The sequence below is a fragment of the Boleophthalmus pectinirostris genome, unplaced genomic scaffold (assembly GCF_026225935.1).
Source record: "Boleophthalmus pectinirostris isolate CB_2022bp ecotype Guang Dong unplaced genomic scaffold, ASM2622593v1 HiC_scaffold_19, whole genome shotgun sequence".
Classification (NCBI taxonomy): domain Eukaryota; kingdom Metazoa; phylum Chordata; class Actinopteri; order Gobiiformes; family Gobiidae; genus Boleophthalmus; species Boleophthalmus pectinirostris.
This window is the reverse complement of record NW_026571140.1, coordinates 11,983,642-12,002,691: the sequence shown is the minus strand read 5'-3', so window position 1 is coordinate 12,002,691 and position 19,050 is coordinate 11,983,642. Positions and strand designations below refer to the sequence as shown.

At 39.9% G+C, this 19,050-nt stretch overlaps 1 protein-coding gene across 3 annotated transcripts in view; it reads left to right on the top strand.

Annotated features, from left to right (window-relative positions):
* Positions 1-18,359, top strand: part of tshz3b (teashirt zinc finger homeobox 3b) — an 80,057-nt gene extending 61,698 nt beyond the window's left edge. For all 3 annotated transcript variants that reach the window (XM_055154524.1, XM_055154525.1, XM_055154523.1), the window contains one exon: positions 13,131-18,359. In XM_055154524.1, the coding sequence (XP_055010499.1) occupies positions 13,131-16,747 (3,617 nt within the window). In that variant the 3' untranslated portion in view covers positions 16,748-18,359. The remainder of the gene's footprint in view (positions 1-13,130) is intronic.
* Positions 18,360-19,050: the final 691 nt, after the last annotated feature.

Below are 19,050 nucleotides of genomic sequence, written 5' to 3'. Positions count from 1 at the left end.
AGTAATAGCTCATAAATACTTACAAAAACAGGCATTTTGACTGTGAACGTGGTCGCCGCTCCATAGATGTGACTGGTTTGGTCTCCGTGTAGATAGATCGATAGTTTTAACACGATACTGCGAAACATTCCAAACAAAGCAACAACATCTCCATGGAAAAAAAGCAGAAAAGTTACACAATTGCCCCTTAAGTAAAGTACAAAGCGCGGTACTTTTACTCGCACTGCTTTTACTTTGTTACACTCCAGCACTGCTATCCAGGCTCATTATAGCGGAATATTTCTCAGCGTCGGAAAACACACTGTAGAACGCTCTCTTTAGCTCCATAAGCAATGCCCGCCTGCCCGCTCCAACGCTTTACACATCTACATAACTGTGAGCTAGTCCAGAGCCACTCTCCTCCACTGGCAGAGCTGTAACATGTAAATAGACTGTCAGCATGTTCGGAGCTGAGTGGCACCGCAAGATGATTAGCCGCTGTAACACCGCTCTCCCCCTTCCAGTATACACACATATGCTGCTGCTGGCGGGCTACAACTGCTCCCGCGCTCGCAATATTACTGTAGCGTGTTAGCGTAGCCGCCGTCAGACATGCTAACTGTTGCCACTCCGAATCCAATCTCGCGCGTAGCTTCTTTATAGCGCTACGTCGTCTCCCCTGCTAGGTAGCGCGGGGTATGCTAATAATATTTTTCCGCGTCTGGCTATTACAGCGCAGGTATTTTCACTTCACCGGTGTAAAAGTGGAGTTCTATTTTTACGGCGTGGTGATTGATGCAAGGTTGTTTGTTTACGGAATTGTTTACTTCAAAATATTTGCGTGGTTTTGTGACGATTTGAAATGGAGATACATGGAGTAGGGAAATACTAGTAAATGTGTACTGTCTATCAAAGAGATTCAGGGGAAATGTAGTAGTATTGATCTAGTTGGAGTAGAAATAACGCTGGACCAAAATGGCTGCTTTTTGTTTGTAATTTGACACATGCTCCTCTTGTACTTGTAAAAACAAAACAAAAACAAAAAAATCTGCCAACGTAAGTTTGTAATAGATTGTAATAAAGAAAAAAAATATGTGAATTTGGGTAAAAATATTTGGGGTCTCCACGTGAACACAAATATTGTAGATATAAATAAATGAATGCATTAATGCATTGGGTTAGCTGTTAATGCAGTAAAATAAATTAATGAATAAAGAAATAAAGAAAAGAAAATAAACTTTAAAAATTCTAAAAAAAAAAAAAAAAAAAAAAAAAAAAAAAAAAGGGAAAAAAATCTAAAATTCACATGCCACTTTTTTTTTTTTTTTTTTATTCTATGAGAAAAAGTTGATTGTCTCCTTGGAGATGTTGACACTTTGCCGGGAATGTTCAACTTTAAACATATTTTACTCCAAGGAGTCCGGCAGGTCAAGTTACAGGTCAGATCTGTGGAGAGGCAAGCTCACTCCCAGTTGGAACAGATGCTTTTCAAGGCTTTTTTTTTTCATTCATAAAGTACTAAAAGACATCAACAGTGTCACAACATCAAAAATACAAGACATGAATGAAAAGGAGCAGAAAGAAGAATAATCTTATGTTATCTGACCCCTTTTCCCTTACATTACATTCCCTTACAATACATCAACACCGATGGTTACTTTAAAACATTTCAAAAGAGTACATTTCATTTCAGGCACAATTATTCATCAACATTCCAGGCAAAGCAATAACATCTCCACGGAGACAAGCCGATGGCAAACCCTCACTGGAAAAGTTACAAGGTTCATCTTTAAAAAAACAAATAGCTGACAGTTGAATATCGGCTTCTATGATTGACTTTATATGGCCGTATTTTTGACCACACCTTGACCTCCGGCGCTGCCTGCTCCTCCAGCATCATCGCCCCGGTGATAGCGCAAATATTTTACAGCTCGGGTACATCGTGTAGCCGTGCGAAGTGAACAACTCCATTCGTCAGAAAACACAGGTCGATGGAACACCCCCGGGATCAATGGCACGCCTCGCCAATCCCCCACTACACCCACCCACCGCAACCCTCCCTTTCCATACACACACATGCATATACTCACCCCAAACACGCGCACGCACACATACCAATTTGTCTGTGCATGTCAAATCACAATAATTAAGCATTATCGATCCGGGATTCAATTAACTTCATTAACGTGGACGGCGCTGGTGATTGGAGAGAGACGAGGCGGTTGGGGGGGCGGGAAAGGATGGGGGGGAAAGGGGGACTGTGAGGGCGGAGATTAGGGGATATCAGCGAGTGACGGATTGGCGGAGATAAGTGCGTGTTCTGGTATCCCCTGGTAAGTTTTGGTATCTGAGTCGGTGTAGACAGTAGGGATCAGGGGAGTAGAAAGGGGTCTGTTGGGGCCCAGAATTGAACCCTCTCCTATTAATTTATATAAGAGTGGGGGCCCATGTCATACTTCTTGCCCTGGGCCCTCAAATTTCTGCTAACGGGCCTGGTAGGGACGCAACGGTGACCAAAATATCATGATATTGTATCGTCAGAAGTCTTAAATTCCTTATTATGAGCATGAGCTAAAAAAAAAAGTGAACTACATAGACCATGATCCTTTGCTCTGTTTTATTGGAGACTACATGAAGAAATAACTGTTATGAAACACTTTTAAATCTTACCAAATTTTGTCAAGAATTTGAGTAAGTAAAAGTAACATATTCACAAAATATCTCAATAAGTAAGTTACCGTGGGATGCATATCGTGAAAATATTGTATTGAGAGAGTTTGATATTGTTACTTCCCTATTGGACAATGGACCAAACTGTAAAGAAAGTCAAGTGTACACGTGCATTGGGGATGCTATAGGAGATTATATAAACGCAGCATATGCTTTGCTATGAAATAACTTCAGTGCATTGGTTCTTAACATACATGGAATTTACATAATGTTAGTCTCACAGTTGCTTGAAGTTATTTTTCAAGGGTTTGGGGAAAATACAAAAAATATAATAAAAAATAAAATAAAATACAAAAAAATGAAATAAATAAACAGCACTTTTTAATATATTTTTTGGCTGCAAATATCAGGTAAAAAAAAACAAAAACAAAAAAAACTGAAAACTGAATTGAGCCAAACAGTTCTAGTGTCGTAGACTTAATATTCCATACTGATTCCAATACCACGATGACCTCATACCTCTTTCTTTAGACTATAGAATGTGATTTTCAACATTAAATCATAGTACTTTCTTTTATAGTACCATACAGTCTCATATCTGTGTAATCCTTCAGTTGTCCAGGTAGGGTTCAAAGTGGTCCATGGGCGGCGTATACTAGTCTATGTGCTCTTATACTTTGTTCTGATTCTAAAATTATTCAGGAAAGATTCATTACTACCCTGTGAATATGACTTTTTTAGTATCGATACCTGCTCAAATGATTTTTGATACTTATGATACTTTCTGCTGTGAGGCGATATGAGAATTTTTGCAATAAACAACTCTCAAAATCTAACTATATACTCAATTTTTTCATGCAACAACAGAAAATCAGCAAATTGTGGACAAACTACTCCATTTACTCCAGAGTTGGTTATCGTTATAGTTTATTAACACTTCACAGATTTGACTGAGTTGATTTTTTATAATGCAACAACAGAAAATGTAAATATGCAAATGTTGAATGCTATAATTTAGTCTGAAATGGTTATGTAACATTTCAAGTATAAACTGCTGTTGTAACTGTAATGCTTTATTAGCACCTTACGTATTACTACATACTTTTTTATCAAATACAGATTGAAAATATACCATAACGTGTAGACAATTTAAAAGAAATTTAATAAATATTGTTTACTGAAGTCCTGTACTTGGTCCGTGAAGCTGCACTGATGTAAAAAGTCCATCATGCGTGGTGGAATTTGGCACGGATCAAGTGCACTTGTTTTTAAAAAGCCACAGTCCAGTGAGCACTTCACACCTGACATTTTGTCTCCTCAAACGGTTGTGTCTGAAACTCGCAATCAAAAACCACCATTGTTCTGCAAAAGAAGAGTTCATTTGCAAAAACAGATAAATGCCATTAGGGAAAAAAAACATCTAAGGCTTATAATTTACTGTTTGTGTAGCTGTGTTTACAAAAGGATGAATTTAGTGTAGTGTGTTAAATAAAATATTATTCCAGCTCTTTTTGAACAAACCCACACGAATGTACTGTTTGTACAGGTCCGCTGACGGAAATTTGGGGGCCCAAGAGAAAAAAGAGTGGCATGGGCCCCCCTCTAATTTAAATTCATAGGAAGAGAGTCCAGTTCTGGGCCCCTAAAATGCTGGGGCCCGTTACAACAGACCCCTATGTTTACCACTGTCTACTGCCCTGATTACTACTACTACTACTACTACTACTACTTCTACTACTACTACCACCAGGCCCATCAACACAAATTCGGGGACCAGGGGCATGAAGCCTTACATGGGCCCCTCTAATATAAATTAATAGGAAAAGAGTTAGATTCTGGGCCCCTAAAATCCTGGGGCCCGGGACAACAGACCCCTTTGCCTTCCCCTGTCTACTGCTCTGACAACTACTACTACTACTACTACTACCACCAGGTCCCTTGACAGAAATTCGGGGGCCCAAGAGAAAAAAGACAAACATGAGCCCCCCTTTAATATAAATTCATTCATACTGCTACTACTACTACTACTACTACTACTACTACTACTACTACTACTACTACTACCCAAGAAAAAAAAGACTTGGGCCCACTTCTAATATAAATTAATAGGAAGAGAGTCCAATTCTGAGGCCCTACGACCCTGGTGCCCGGGACTACTACTACTACTACTACTACTACTACTACTACTACCACTACTACCACTACTACTAATAATAATAATAATTTACAGATGTGTGTATTATTCATCCATTTACTCTTTAGCCACAGCTGCCCTGGCATAGACTGGTGCAAAACAAGGCTGCCAATCTGCGCCAATCGGCCTTTCCGACTACCAACAACACTCACGCACGTTCATACTAGGCAATGTGAGTGAAGTGCCTTGCCTAAGGACACACAAAAACGCGACACATTGACACATTTTCTCAAGTGTGTTATCTTTATCTGGTTTTTGCAAATGAATTTTCAGTAGCAATTATCAGTCACCTATTAAGAAATCATCCTTCATAGCTGTGTTTTGTTTCTTCTGTGTTTTGTGTAGCATCATTTCGAGCAGTGGCTTGTTATCTGGTAAAAAGCACGGCGTCTTTATTGCTTTGCTCACCTTTCCTATCAGAATGAGCTATCTCAGCTGGTCTCCTTCTGCTGAAAATGAGATCAAACCTGGTTTCCTTCCCCGCTGCCCTCCCTCCCTCCTTCCTCTCTCTCCCTCCCTCCGTCCCTCCCTCTTTCTCTCTCCCTCTCTCTCTGCTAATTAAAAGAGCACCTGGATGCGTGGTGTGCTGCTTGGCCCAGACTTCTTCCACTCCGGCGGTTTCATGTGGATACGAGTGTGTGTGTGTGTGTGTACGTCTGTGTGTGTGTGTGTGTGTCCATATTTATCGCACTGTGCTGGGTCATGGTGGTGGACCTCGTAGCCTGGACTAAAGCCAGTGGCCTAAGGGATCGTGTGTGTGTCTGTGCATGCGTGTGTGTGTGTGTTTGAGGGGGGGGGGTGCTTGCTAGTGTTGACTTTCTTCCAAAACTTGCTTCTCCTCTTGGATATCCTCTCCTCTTCTGTCTCTGCTACTTCTACTACCCAGGTTAATGTCTGATTTTGGGAGTGCGCCGTAATGTCATTGTAATATAATTATGTAAATGATGTAAAAGTGAGAATTTTAGCAAAACAATCACCAGCAATTTTGAATTTCGAGGTTTGCATATTGTTGTTTTTGGGGAGCTGGCACTGTAAAAGACACAGACTTACAACACTGGAAATTTCTGTTCTGTCTCATTTGTAAATAGGACAAAATAGATTTAAATGTAAATAAAATAAATATATTGTTTAGAATGTAAATTATTAGGCTGTGATATATGGAATGTATGGATGCAACAGAAGAACTCAAATAACAAAAAAAAAAAAAAAAATTAAGTTGCCAAAAAATTAAAAAAAATATAGACTTCACATTTACGCAAAAAAGTAATAGATTCTTGTATTCATAGATTTTATTAAATTTTTTTTACTATTATTTTATCAAACAATCCATTATATTATACTGATCCTACAGACCTGGCAACTGCTTTTTGTTTCTTCATGCAATAGGATGAATAAAAATTATACATATAGAATTTAAATAAAATAGACCCAAAATTCCAAACTATGGACATGTCTTTTTAAGCATAACACAAAAAGTCATTGATTATTGTACATTTTTTTTTTTTTTTTATTACCCACAATCTCATCAAACAATCCATTATAGTATACTCATCCTACATGCTGGATTCATTCAGACCTGGCAACTGTTTTTTTGTTTCCTCATGCAATAGGATGAATTAAAAAAATAATAATAATAATAACAGAAAAATTCCAAAATATAAACTTGACTTTTTAAGCGTTAAACAAAAAGTCATTGATTATTGTATTCATAGATTTTATTTTATTTTATAATATTTTTAAAATCCATAATCTGATCAAACAATCCATTATCGTACACTCATCCTACATGCTGATTTCATTCAGACCTGGCAACCGCTTTTTTTGTTTGTTTGTTTCCTCATGCAATAGGATGAAAATAATAATAATTTAAATAAAACTGACCCAAAATTCCAAAATGTAGACTTCACATTTTAAGCATAACAGAAAAATTTACTGATTATTGTGTTCATAGATTTTTTATTTTATTATTATTTTTTTTTTATTATTATTACCCACAATCTCATTAAACAATCCATTATTGTATACTCATCCTACATGCTGGATTAATTCAGACCTGGCAACCGCTTTTTGTCTCCTTATGCAATGGGATGAATTAAAAAAAAAATTGAAATAAAATTGACCCAAAATTCCAAAATATAGACTAGATTTTAAGCATGACACAAAAAGTCATTGATTATTGCTTTCATAGATTTTTTTTATTACCAATAATCTCATGAAACAATGCAGGTAAACAAAGATAAACAATAAAATGATCTTACAGTGCTTCTGTAGCTGTAACACAACCTCCTTTATGTCTGTTACGATAATATATCCCACTACCACTTCCTTAAACTAACCCCAAATCGAGTCACGTGCTTCATTATCATATACTCATCCTACACGCTGGATTCACTCAGACCTGGCAACCGCTTCTTGTCTCTTCATGCATTTCTATAGCGGGCCCGTTCTTATCGCCAGACGGCAGCTAATTTGCAGAGGTGTAGCGGAGATTTCTCGCGGAAGTGCTCGGGCCTTGACGCGAACGCCGGGGCTGCTGTGCTGTTGCGTCCTTCCCTTCCCTTCCCTTCGCCGGAGCATTGTTCTCTTAAACATCTGTCGTTTTGGCTGATTCAGAACAGATGGCGTGTACATGTGGGTCTGGCTGCCTGGCTGTATGCAGTCTTATGTCTCGCACAAGCTGGGAGAGGTGCGGAGAGGAGGGGAGGGTGGGGGTGGAGTAGGCGGGGTGGGGTGGAGGAGAGATAGGAGATGCACGAGGAAAGGTTGTGGATCGAAGCTAGGTAAGAAAAGAGGTTTGTTATTCTGTTGCTTTTTGTTGTTTGTTAGATTCAACATTTGGGTCAAAGTCAAACTTGCTTTTTTAATAAACCATTGAGAAATTGTGATCTGTGGAAGGAGAAATAGGAGCTGGGGAAATGCTTTGGATCTTTTGTTGTTGTTTTTTGTTTTGTTTTTACTGATTACTTCCTCTGACAAAATATTTCAAATATTTAGGTCAAATTCAAACTTGCATTGAGAAATTTTGTTGTTGTTTGAAGAGATATTTGTTGTTGTTTGTATTATTAGATTCCAGTTTTATTTTTGAGTACTAGATTTCTGTTGCAAAATTTTGTTCTTTACTGATTTTTTTCTTTTTTATTATTCAATATTTTACCAGGTACGTCATTTGAGAACAGGAAGTATAAAACAGAAGTACAAACAGAACACACTCACACATCAACCATAACATGAAACAGTGAAAACAGTGAAATATTTGCAGATTAAAGATATAAAACTGTTAAAAGCATGTGCATGAACAAATTTAAATTAAATAATAATAAAAACAATATGGCAATAATTGTATTTTCCATGTTCTTAAAGGCAATTCGCAGTTCACAAAGCCAACACGATGTAAAAATGTTGGTCGTGAAGTGACTCTTGATTTATGATTATTATTATTTATGTATTTATTTGTTTATTTATTTCATTCATATAGTATAAAAAGACATGAACACTGACACAACATCAAACAGACAAGAAAAGAAGAGTCATCAGGCATAATTATTAATCAATTGCAAACAAAAATCTTCACTATGATGCACAACAACTTAGTTTCCTTGATTCAAATATTGCAAATCTTAGTACAATGCATTTGAATTCACAAACAAAAACATATAATCTGTATTTTTTGTTTGTAGTCTTACTGCAAAGAGTAAAACTGAAACATGACAGTCAGCAGTTTCAAGCAGAGATATTGACGATCTGTAACAATCCTTCCAAATAAAAAGGTAATTTGCAGTTCACAAAGCCAACATGATGTAAAATGTTGGTCATGAACTGACTCTTGATTCAAATTTTGCAAATCTTAGTACATTACATTTGAAATCACAAATACAAATAAATTATATTCTCTTTTTTTTTTTCTTTGTAGTCTTACTGTTAAAACTGAAAGATGACAGTCAGTAGTTTAACAACCCTTCCAAAATGTAACCTTATATTCGTAATGACTTCCATATTTGATTTACCACAAAAATAATACAGTAATAATTGTATTCTCAGTTTTCTTAGAGGTAGTTTGAGATTCACAAAGCCAACATGATGTCAAAATGTGGGTCGTGAAGTGACTCTTGATTCAAATTTTGCAAATCTTATTACATTGCATTTGAAATCACAAACAAAAATATATAATATTTTCTTACTGTTAAGAGTGAAATTGAAACATGACAGTTAGCAATTTCAAGCAGAGATTTTGACGATCGGTAACAATCCTTTCAAATAAAAAGGTAATTCGCAATTCACAAAGTCAACATGATACAAACATATTGGTCGTGAAGTGACTCTTGATTCAAATATTGCAAATCTTAGTACACTGCATTTGAAATCACAAATAAAAGTATATTATATTCTCTTTTTTTTCTTTGTAGTTTTACTGCTGAGAGTGAAACATGACAGTTAGCAGTTCCAAATAGAGATTTTCACAATTAGTAACAATCCTTCCAAATAAAAAGGTAATTTGCAATTCACAAAGCCAACATGATGTAAAAATGTTGGTCATGAAGTGACTCTTGATTCAAATTTTGCAAATCTTATTGCATTGCATTTGAAATCACAAACAAAAATATATAATCTTCTCTTTTTTCTTTGTACTCTTACTGTTAAGAGTAAAACTGAAACAAAACAGTCAGAAGTTTTAAGTTACCAAATTTTGACGATGAGTAACAATTCTTCACAAAGCCATCATGACTGTGAAGTGACTCTTGATTCAAATTTTGCAAATCTTATTTATTGCATTGCATTTGAAATCACAAACAAAAAATATATAATCTTCTCATTTTTTTCTTTGTAGTCTTACCTCTAAGAGTAAAACTGAAATAAACAGAGATTTTGACTATGAGTAACAATCCTTCTCTATCCTAATATAAAAATAATATGGTAATAATTGTATTCTCCATTTTGTTAGAGGTAATTTGCAGTTCACAAAGACAACTTGATGTAAAAATGTCGGTCGTGAAGTGACTCTTGATTCAAATTTTGCAAATCTTATTACATTGCATTTGAAATCACAAACAAAAATAACCTAACCTTCTCATTTTTGTCTTTGTAGTCATGACAGTCAACAGTCTCAAGCAGAGATTTTGACGATGAGTAACAATCCTTCCAAAATGTAACCCCATATTCGTAATGACTTCCATGTTTGATTTAACACGTGAAGATTTGTGTGTAGTCGCACTTAACAGCATTCCATTTTTGAAGCGCTCTTAAACACCTTAATACGAAGTAGCATGTTTGAAATGCTTGTAGGAGATGCTTTTCATTAAACAGTGGAGCAGACATTTTTGAGAGGAGCTCCGGAGATCGCCCGGAGGCATGCATATACAGTAGACCGGCGGAGAGATAGAGAGAAAAACAGAGAGAGAAAAGGAGAGAAAGAAGAGCGGAGAGAGACGTGATGTTTTCGGGGATATCTGTGTCTCTGTGCATATGTTTATCCCACGGCACTGACGCATCATCGCCGTCGGCAACCAGTGGCCTGACAGTGACAGAGCCTTCTCCCGGGGTTGCCGTTGACGACCGCACACACCGCCTCGCACAAGTCACGGCGCACTTAGAGACTGGAGTGTGCAACAGTTGAAGAGTGTTGGATGACACTACTGGCAGCTCGCGTTGGGTATTTTGTGCACAAGTCACTATTTTTACCAAACTGTAGGTGTGATTTGGCATTCAACTACTCGGGCTGCATACATTGTGTTTCTTATCGGTATTTCAGTGTCTGTGTCGGACTTTCAACAGAGTTAGGTGGATTTATTCTTGCTATTGAATCTGATGTTCACTTTCGAGGTTCATCACAATCAAAATATGTTCTGGTTCTTTAGAAATTTGCAGAAATGTGCTTGTATGTGGTTGGTTTTGTTACAAGTATTGCTTAAAAAATAATGGATTGTACTCAGTGGCGGAGTCAGCAATTTGGGGGCCCTAGGTGAACTTGAGTTTGGGGCCCTCACAACAGTTTGTTTTTTTTTACTATTTATTTGTTTTTCCCCATTGCTCTTGAAATATGCACATCTCTATTTATTTGAAATACAGTGGACTGGAAACATGTCTTATTAGTTCAGTCGCCTTTATTTTTTTGCTTGTACAATTACGTTTTTGTTTACATCCATTACATATGATTATTATTATTTTTCTTATGATTATTGTTTAAAACTACTCTCGTTTAATGTCATATTGAGACAAAATCAAATTGCTCTGAGGCCTCGGCCATTAATAGCACTGAGGGCCCCTCCAGGGTTGGGGGTTGATACGACTCAGCTCTGCTAGGGACAGGGGAAGTAACAAAAGAACCAAGATGGATAAAGGAATAAATTGAATAATGTTTAATTAACACGAATGTAAAAGATAAATTAACAAAACAGACTAAAATACATACTGAAAATAACCTAAACGACAGGATTAACATATGAGTTTTGTGCAAAAAAAAAAAAAAACGGGTCACGCAGGCTTACACAAAAACGAGTGATTAAACTAAGGGACACACTAAACTAAATCTAAACTACATAAACCCACAAACAGAATCGAGTGACAAATTAATAAAGGCAAAAAATAGAACTAAACAAAACAAGTGTCTCAACAAAACACACAAAGTCAGACATGTACTAGTACAAAACGAGTGACTGACACTAAAGAGACAAACACAAACACAAAATGGCAAAGTGTCAACAAAGTCCAGCAGCCCCGAACAGGTCTCGCAACCTCCTTAAATAGGAGAAGGAGTCTGGAGGTGAAGCAGGATTAGTCAGATGTAGAAGTACTCCACCAATCATGGACCAGGGCTCCCACAGTAGGAATCATGACAACGAGCGAAATAATTTAAAGCACACAAAACAAATTAGAACTGAAGGCTTTGGGTCATAAAAGGGGCACTGGGCAGCCGCCTATTTTTGCCTAATGGTAGCACCACCTCTGATTGTACTTTTAACTGCAAAAGTAGGAAGGAAATTTTTTATTTTTTTTCCCCCCAGACTTTTTGCTACTTTAAATTGCTGTTTTCTTTAATTACTCACTTCTATTTTCAAATATGCACAGTGGACTCTCTATTGGGGAAAAAAAATAAATAATAATGCAAATCTGAGTTTTTTTTCTGTAGATACTAACTCAAAATCACCCCTACGTATACGTTTACAGTGGCCCTTACCACACCCGCCCCACTGGCCGTCTCCACTGTTTACATACCAGGTTACATGAGTGATGGCCTGTTTCCCAAAGGAATGCTAGGCACAAGGCAGCTGATGTTCCCAAACACCCCAATCCTTATCTACACTAGCTGGCTCATTTCAGCAGCGCGCACCTACTGCATTCTTCTGTTCTTGACAAATCGAGCATTTGAGCAGCTTTCGTGTGATGTTATGTTATCCTCTGACGCCTACTCACATGCAAAAGCGCACAAAAGGCGAAACTATAATTCATCTTGATACATCGTCCCGCTGATTTCCGTTGTACTGCTCTTAAACTAGAAAGATTTGAATATAAATTGAAAGCCTCTAGCCCTCTCCCTCTAGCTAAACTGTAAATAATAACACTAAACTTTTTTTTTTTCCTAATCTTTGGTAATTGAAGTGAATGTGTTTTGCGGGGCGAGATTTGTTGCAGGCGAACGTACATGCATTCGTTTTTATTTACGAGGAGGTGAGGAGGGCTGAGCGGTGTAATGAGTGAAAATGCATGCTTAATTTAAATGGCGAGAGTGTCTGTTAGAGAATGCATTAGAGTCTGCAGAAGAAGCGTAAGACATATTAATTGACAGACAGGAACCGCTGTCTCCGAGGTTGATACAAGTAATTTATTACTTCAGAAACGAACGCCACCGCCAGAATGTGCTTCATTAATTTCAAATTTAGTTTTAATTTCAAGCTGTTGCCCCTTGAGAAGAATAAGGTGGCAAGTTGTGTTTGAAGAGACGTTTTTTCCCCCTCTCTCTCTCCCTCCCTTCCTCCATCTCATTCCATTCCACATCTCTCTCTTATTCTCTCTTTTGCTGTGCTGGTATGGTGCATAGAACAAAGACCAATGGGTGGGGACGGGTTCTGACTTGATTTCAATATGAATCCAGTGTCAATGTAAATACGTTACTCAGCAGCTTATGATATGAAATAGTGTCTGTAAATATTAGTGGATGATTGCTTCCTCTAGAGAAAAACTAAACCCTATTGCCTTCGTGCTATCATCAGTTATTTCAAAACAAAGTATTCATATCAATCAATTTTCTGTAACGTGTCTCTAACAAGTCTTTTCTCTGTCTCTTTTTCAACAGCGTACGTCCCTGAAGATGAGAAGGAGGCTGTCTTGATGGAGGAGGACCTGGATGGAGAGGATTCGGCTCAAGAGGGAGACGAGCCCGGTGCCAAGTTTCTGTGTCAAGAAAAAGACTTTCTTCTCAAAGACAGACCGGGTTCCACTGGTTTCCACGACTCCCCGAATGCCGCCGACTTCTCTGGACAGGAGCTGGACAGCGAGTCGCACTTGAGTGAATCCAGTGACAGGATGTCTGATTTTGAAAGCTCGTCCCTTAAAAACGAGGACCTTCTTTCCAAGGACGCCTCGAATGCTCTGTCTTCCGCCATGTCAGTCGCAGCTGCCAACTCCTCCACGCCAGTAAGTTCGGATGAAGCAATGTTAGTCGCGACAGGATCAGTGGCTGACAGCTTGGAGAAAATGAAAGCGATTTACACCTCTTTCCTCACCAACTCGTACTGGTCCACTCTGAATTTAAACCTCACACAACCCCCGGAACAGCCGGAGAAACGCAGTCACAGCAGTAGTAGCAGCAGCAGCAGTAGCAGTAGCTGTGGCAGCGGGGGTTATGATTGGCACCAAACTGCCATCGCCAAAACTCTCCAGCAGGCTTCGCAGAACCACCACAACAGACTGGCCATGATCCAGCAAACCCCCGTAGTAGCAGTGTCCGCCGCCTCCACCGAACCCAATCTCTTCAGCACCGTCCAGCTCTACCGCCAAAGCTCCAAACTCTACGGCTCCATTTTCACCGGCGCCAGCAAGTTCCGCTGCAAAGACTGTAGCGCCGCTTACGACACGCTGGTGGAGCTCACGGTGCACATGAACGAGACGGGCCATTACCGCGACGATAACCACGAGACGGACAGCGAGGGTACCAGGAGGTGGTCCAAACCCAGGAAGAGGTCGCTGCTAGAAATGGAAGGGAAAGAGGACGCACAGAAAGTTTTAAAATGCATGTACTGCGGTCATTCCTTTGAATCCCTCCAAGATCTAAGCGTACACATGATCAAGACTAAACACTATCAGAAAGTGCCTCTGAAAGAACCGGTTACCCCAGTGGCAGCTAAGATTATCTCCAACGCGAGGAAAAAGGTGCCAATTGAACTTGACATTCCCAGCTCGCCAGACTCAAATGGGGCAAACACGCCTAAACCGTCCTCCCTGAACGATTCCAATGATATTCTACAGAAAAACGCCAACCCTTATATCACAGCCAACAATCGCTATGGACACCAAAATGGGGCTAGCTACGCCTGGCAGTTTGAATCGAGAAAATCGCAGATACTCAAGTGTATGGAGTGTGGCAGTTCGCATGACACGCTACAAGAGTTAACAGCTCATATGATGGTTACGGGACACTTTATTAAAGTTACCAACTCGGCCATTAAAAAGGGCAAACCGATTATAGAGTCTCCGGCGCCTGTTACCACAAACAGTGTAACAACTGAAGAAAAGGTGCAGTCAGTTCCTCTGGCAGCAACAACTTTCTCACCTCCGCCTGCCCCGGTGCCACCTGTTAGCATCTCCCCCTCAACTCTCGCGGTGGAAATTAAAAAGGAGGAGAAAGAGGAAGAGTGCACTAAAGAGTCCGTGATAAACAATGGCGGTGTTGTAAATAAAGATAGAAAACTAGGATGTGATGACGAGGCAGAGGAGAAGTTTGATATTTCCTCCAAATACTCTTATCTGACGGAGGACGACTTGGATGAAAGCCCTAAAGGAGGTCTGGACATTCTCAAGTCCTTGGAGAACACTGTTACTTCGGCCATCAACAAAGCTCAGAATGGAGCTCCAAGTTGGGGGGGTTATCCCAGTATACATGCAGCGTATCAGCTACCAAACATTATGAAACTTTCTCTCGGCAACTCTGGCAAAAATTCTCCTCTGAAGTACATGTTTCCCGGTGGAGATATCCTCTCTCCTACAGGCAAGAACCAGCCTCTCATCTCCCCTCCGAGCCGTCAGACTTCCCCATTGCCAAAGAATAATTTTCACGCTATGGAAGAACTAGTGAAAAAGGTGACTGAAAAAGTGGCGAAAGTGGAAGAAAAACTGAGAGAGCCAAATGCTGCCATGAAAGCCTCACCTTTAAGGCGTACCACTCCGTCCCCATGTACCAGTGAAGCAGGGGAGTCGGCCAGAGGAGAATCCCCTAAAGAAAACAGAGCAGGGGGTTGTAAAACTCCAGAGAGCACGGCTGCGGCGGAGAAGGCAGACACCAACCACAGAGAGTCAAATGGTGAGGTGAAAGAGTGTGTGGAGAATGGTGTGGACTCCCCCTCAGTCACATCTCCTCTGCCCTCTATGCTCTGCAGCAGCACAGCCATCATCACAGACCACCCACCTCCAGAGCAGCCGTTTGTCAACCCCCTCAGCGCTCTGCAGTCTGTAATGAACGTGCATTTGGGGAAGGCCGCTAAACCTGCCTTACCCTCTCTGGACCCTATGAGCATGTTATTCAAAATGAGTAACAGTTTGGCAGAAAAAGCCGCAGTAGCTGCCTCCACACCACCAGCCCAGAGTAAGAAACCCAGCAATGACCACTTAGAGCGCTACTTCTACCAGCAACATGTAAGCAATGACCAACCCATCGATCTGACCAAGGGTAAACACGGTGAGAAAAACGGCACAAGTGGCCCTATGGGTCCAACCACCCTGTCCTCCAGCACTTCCACCCCCTCCTCTGTGTCCCCCTCTGCAGCCATGACCATGACCAAAGCCTCGGCTGCTTTAGCGTCTTTTATGTCCTCCTCCCCTCTGAGAGAGAATGCTCTATCAGATATCTCTGATATGCTGAGGAATCTGACCGAGAGTCAGGTGGTCTCAAAGTCCTCAACCCCGACCAGTCTGTCTGAGCGCTCGGACATCGAGGGTGCCACGCAGGAGGAGACCGAGGACGTATCTCCTGCTCAGAAACGTAAGGGTCGCCAGTCCAACTGGAACCCTCAGCACCTCCTCATCCTTCAGGCCCAGTTTGCCTCCAGTTTAAGACAGACCAGTGATGGCAAATACATGATGTCGGACTTAAGCCCCCAAGAGAGGATGCACATCTCCCGTTTCACCGGTCTGTCAATGACAACTATATCCCACTGGTTGGCCAATGTAAAATACCAGCTAAGGAGAACTGGTGGCACCAAGTTTTTAAAGAACTTGGACTCAGGTCATCCAGTGTTCTTCTGCAGTGACTGTGCCTCACAGATCCGCTCCCCGTCCACATATGTCAGCCACTTGGAATCCCACTTGGGGTTCCGTTTAAGAGACTTAGCTAAGCTTTCCGGGGAGCAGCTGCTTAGCCAGATCTCACAGCATAACCACCACCGACACACCAAAGGACTGTCTGAAAAACTGCTCTCTACTCTGCACCCCTCCAGTCACCCTCTGCCCTCCTCTCTGCCCACAGCACTGCCCCCATCCTTACCCATCTCCTTGCCCCCATCTGTGCCCACCTCCTTACCCCCTGCTAAGTCGCCCTCCCCCTCTCCTGAGGAGGAGGAAAGTGGGGCGGTGCACCAGTGCAAACTGTGCAATCGGACTTTTGCTAGCAAGCATGCGGTCAAGCTTCACCTGAGCAAGACTCATGGCAAATCCCCCGAGGATCATCTCATGTACGTTAGTGAGCTGGAGAAACAGTAGCACTCACTGAGGACAATGCTGCAAATCTTTTGTACTGTCTGACTCTTCCTCGCTCACATTCTCCCAAGCCCTCACAGACCTTTATGGCGATGGAAAAAGGACCATAAATGTGATAGAACTGCACAAGGATGCCATAAAACTACTGCTCTGAGTTTTGGCACATGCTTTTTCAAAATTTGTGTTGTAGCAGTTTGTTATTTTTATGTGAAATAACTCACTTGGGGCCCAAGACATTCAAATTTTGTGCTCTGGTTTGATGGAAACTAAGTGACTTTTCAAAATTGTGCAGATGGGGGCTGTTTGTCACTGAAATGCTTCTGTATATGAAGGTTTTAAAAAGACATTTTAAAATGAAGTGGTGTGTATTTTGAAAACTTGTGGAATTGAGTTCATTTATATTTTGACATCACTGGGGTGTTAAGCTGCATGCATAAAGAAAACCGTTTAGTTGAACATTTGAAAACTAAATCTGGCGCACTTTGTAATTTTAATTTTTGGCCATCACATTTTTTTTGTTTTTGTTGTAGACATTTTGTGCAAAGTCAGCCATTTCAATTTAACCCTCTGAGTACGTCAAAGCACTTCTTCTCCTACGGTTCCAGAAGACATCGATTTGAGAATAGACATTGTGAGATCAGATTATGCACAGTTTAAAGGGAGGATGTGTTGCAAACTTGGCATGCATTTCTGAAAGGTGGGCATATTTCAAATTCAAATGTATATGTAAATTTATCGAAAAGACTTGACACATTGTGATTAAAGTTTAAAATAATGAATAAATTTGTGTGTTTTGGTTGATCAGGGGCCTTCAATGAATCAGGTCTGTGTAACATATGTATATAAAATGTGAATTCATGTCTAAATTATGCATCTTTTTATATTTTTAATTTAACAAAAGACTATCTACTGGTTGACAGTATATGAAGAAAATTGTTTTTGCACAATAGTTTTATAAATGTGTTATTTAATCAAAAGAAAATTGGACACAAAATGGATGACGACAGGTGAATTGATGATTTCCACCTCGTGCTCAAAGGGTTAAACGTCTTTTTACCAGACACTACTCATGTGCCGCTGTATGAAATATTAAAGGTTGTACAAAAGATGTTACTTTATAAAGTTATTTATAAGCACTCTCTTTCCTATTGTTGAATGCTTTTTCAGTTTTAGTCCTATTTTCCCCCTGTCTAATTACCTTGCCATGAATCCACACTGCAGCTTTATCTTTTGGGGATATGAAAGGTAACCATGGTAACTCTAACCTATTGAGTGACACGTTCTGCTACATTTTTGGCAGTTAATTTGGTGAAGTAACTGACAGCTGCCAGTGTTGAAATGAAAAAAAGAAAAGAAAAAAAAAACTTTATGTGTAAAATATTGGCATGTAAACAGCACAGACCCTGTTATGAATTCTGTGCACTTCGTCCTTTCATTTCTTTCTTTGGTTTTTCGGTTGTTGTTGTTCTTGACAATGAACCCCCCCATTATATGACTTCATATAACCTTGTTTTCTACTGCAGCATTAAAAAAGGAACCTGTTTTTTGCAATCGTGTGTGTGTGCATCATATGTGTCATGGCTATCAATTACGTGTGAGCTGTGCAGTGCCTAATGAGCACATTAGAGTGGAGGGTGTCATCGCCGTGGTGACGAGGGGCACACGGGAGGAGGGTGAGTGGCAGCAGAGCAGAGGGGCCGAGGAGACAAACAGACAAGAACCATACACAGCTATTGTTCAGGCCAGTCACACTACCTACTGCCTACTGTTTTGTACCAGGGTGGTGACCAAGATGTGTACGACATGGAATACAATCGAACTACCACTTATAAAAGTTTGAAATTAGCTTCAAATTCAGTCACAAATTGTGTTATTGTTAAATTTTGCTGACACAAACCATGAATAAATACTAGTTCATTGTTCAGGCCAGTCACTATACCAGTCTACTGTTTTGTACAAGGATGGTGACCAAGATGTGTACAAGATTAAATACAAACTAAATAGCAATTATAAAAGTTTGCAATTAGTTTCTAATTTAGTCGATAATGACAAAGTGTGATATTATTTAATTCTTCAGCCATAAACCGTGAGTACAACTATTGTTCAGGCCAGTCACACTACCACCCTACTGTTTTGTACCACGGTGGTGACCAACATATGTACAAGATGTAGTACCAACTAAATAGTAATTATAAAAGTTTGAAATTTGCTTCAAATTTAGTGAACAGTCACAAACTGCGTTATTGTTTAATTTTTCTGACACAAACCATGAATACATACTGGTACTTTGTCACTATACCACCTAC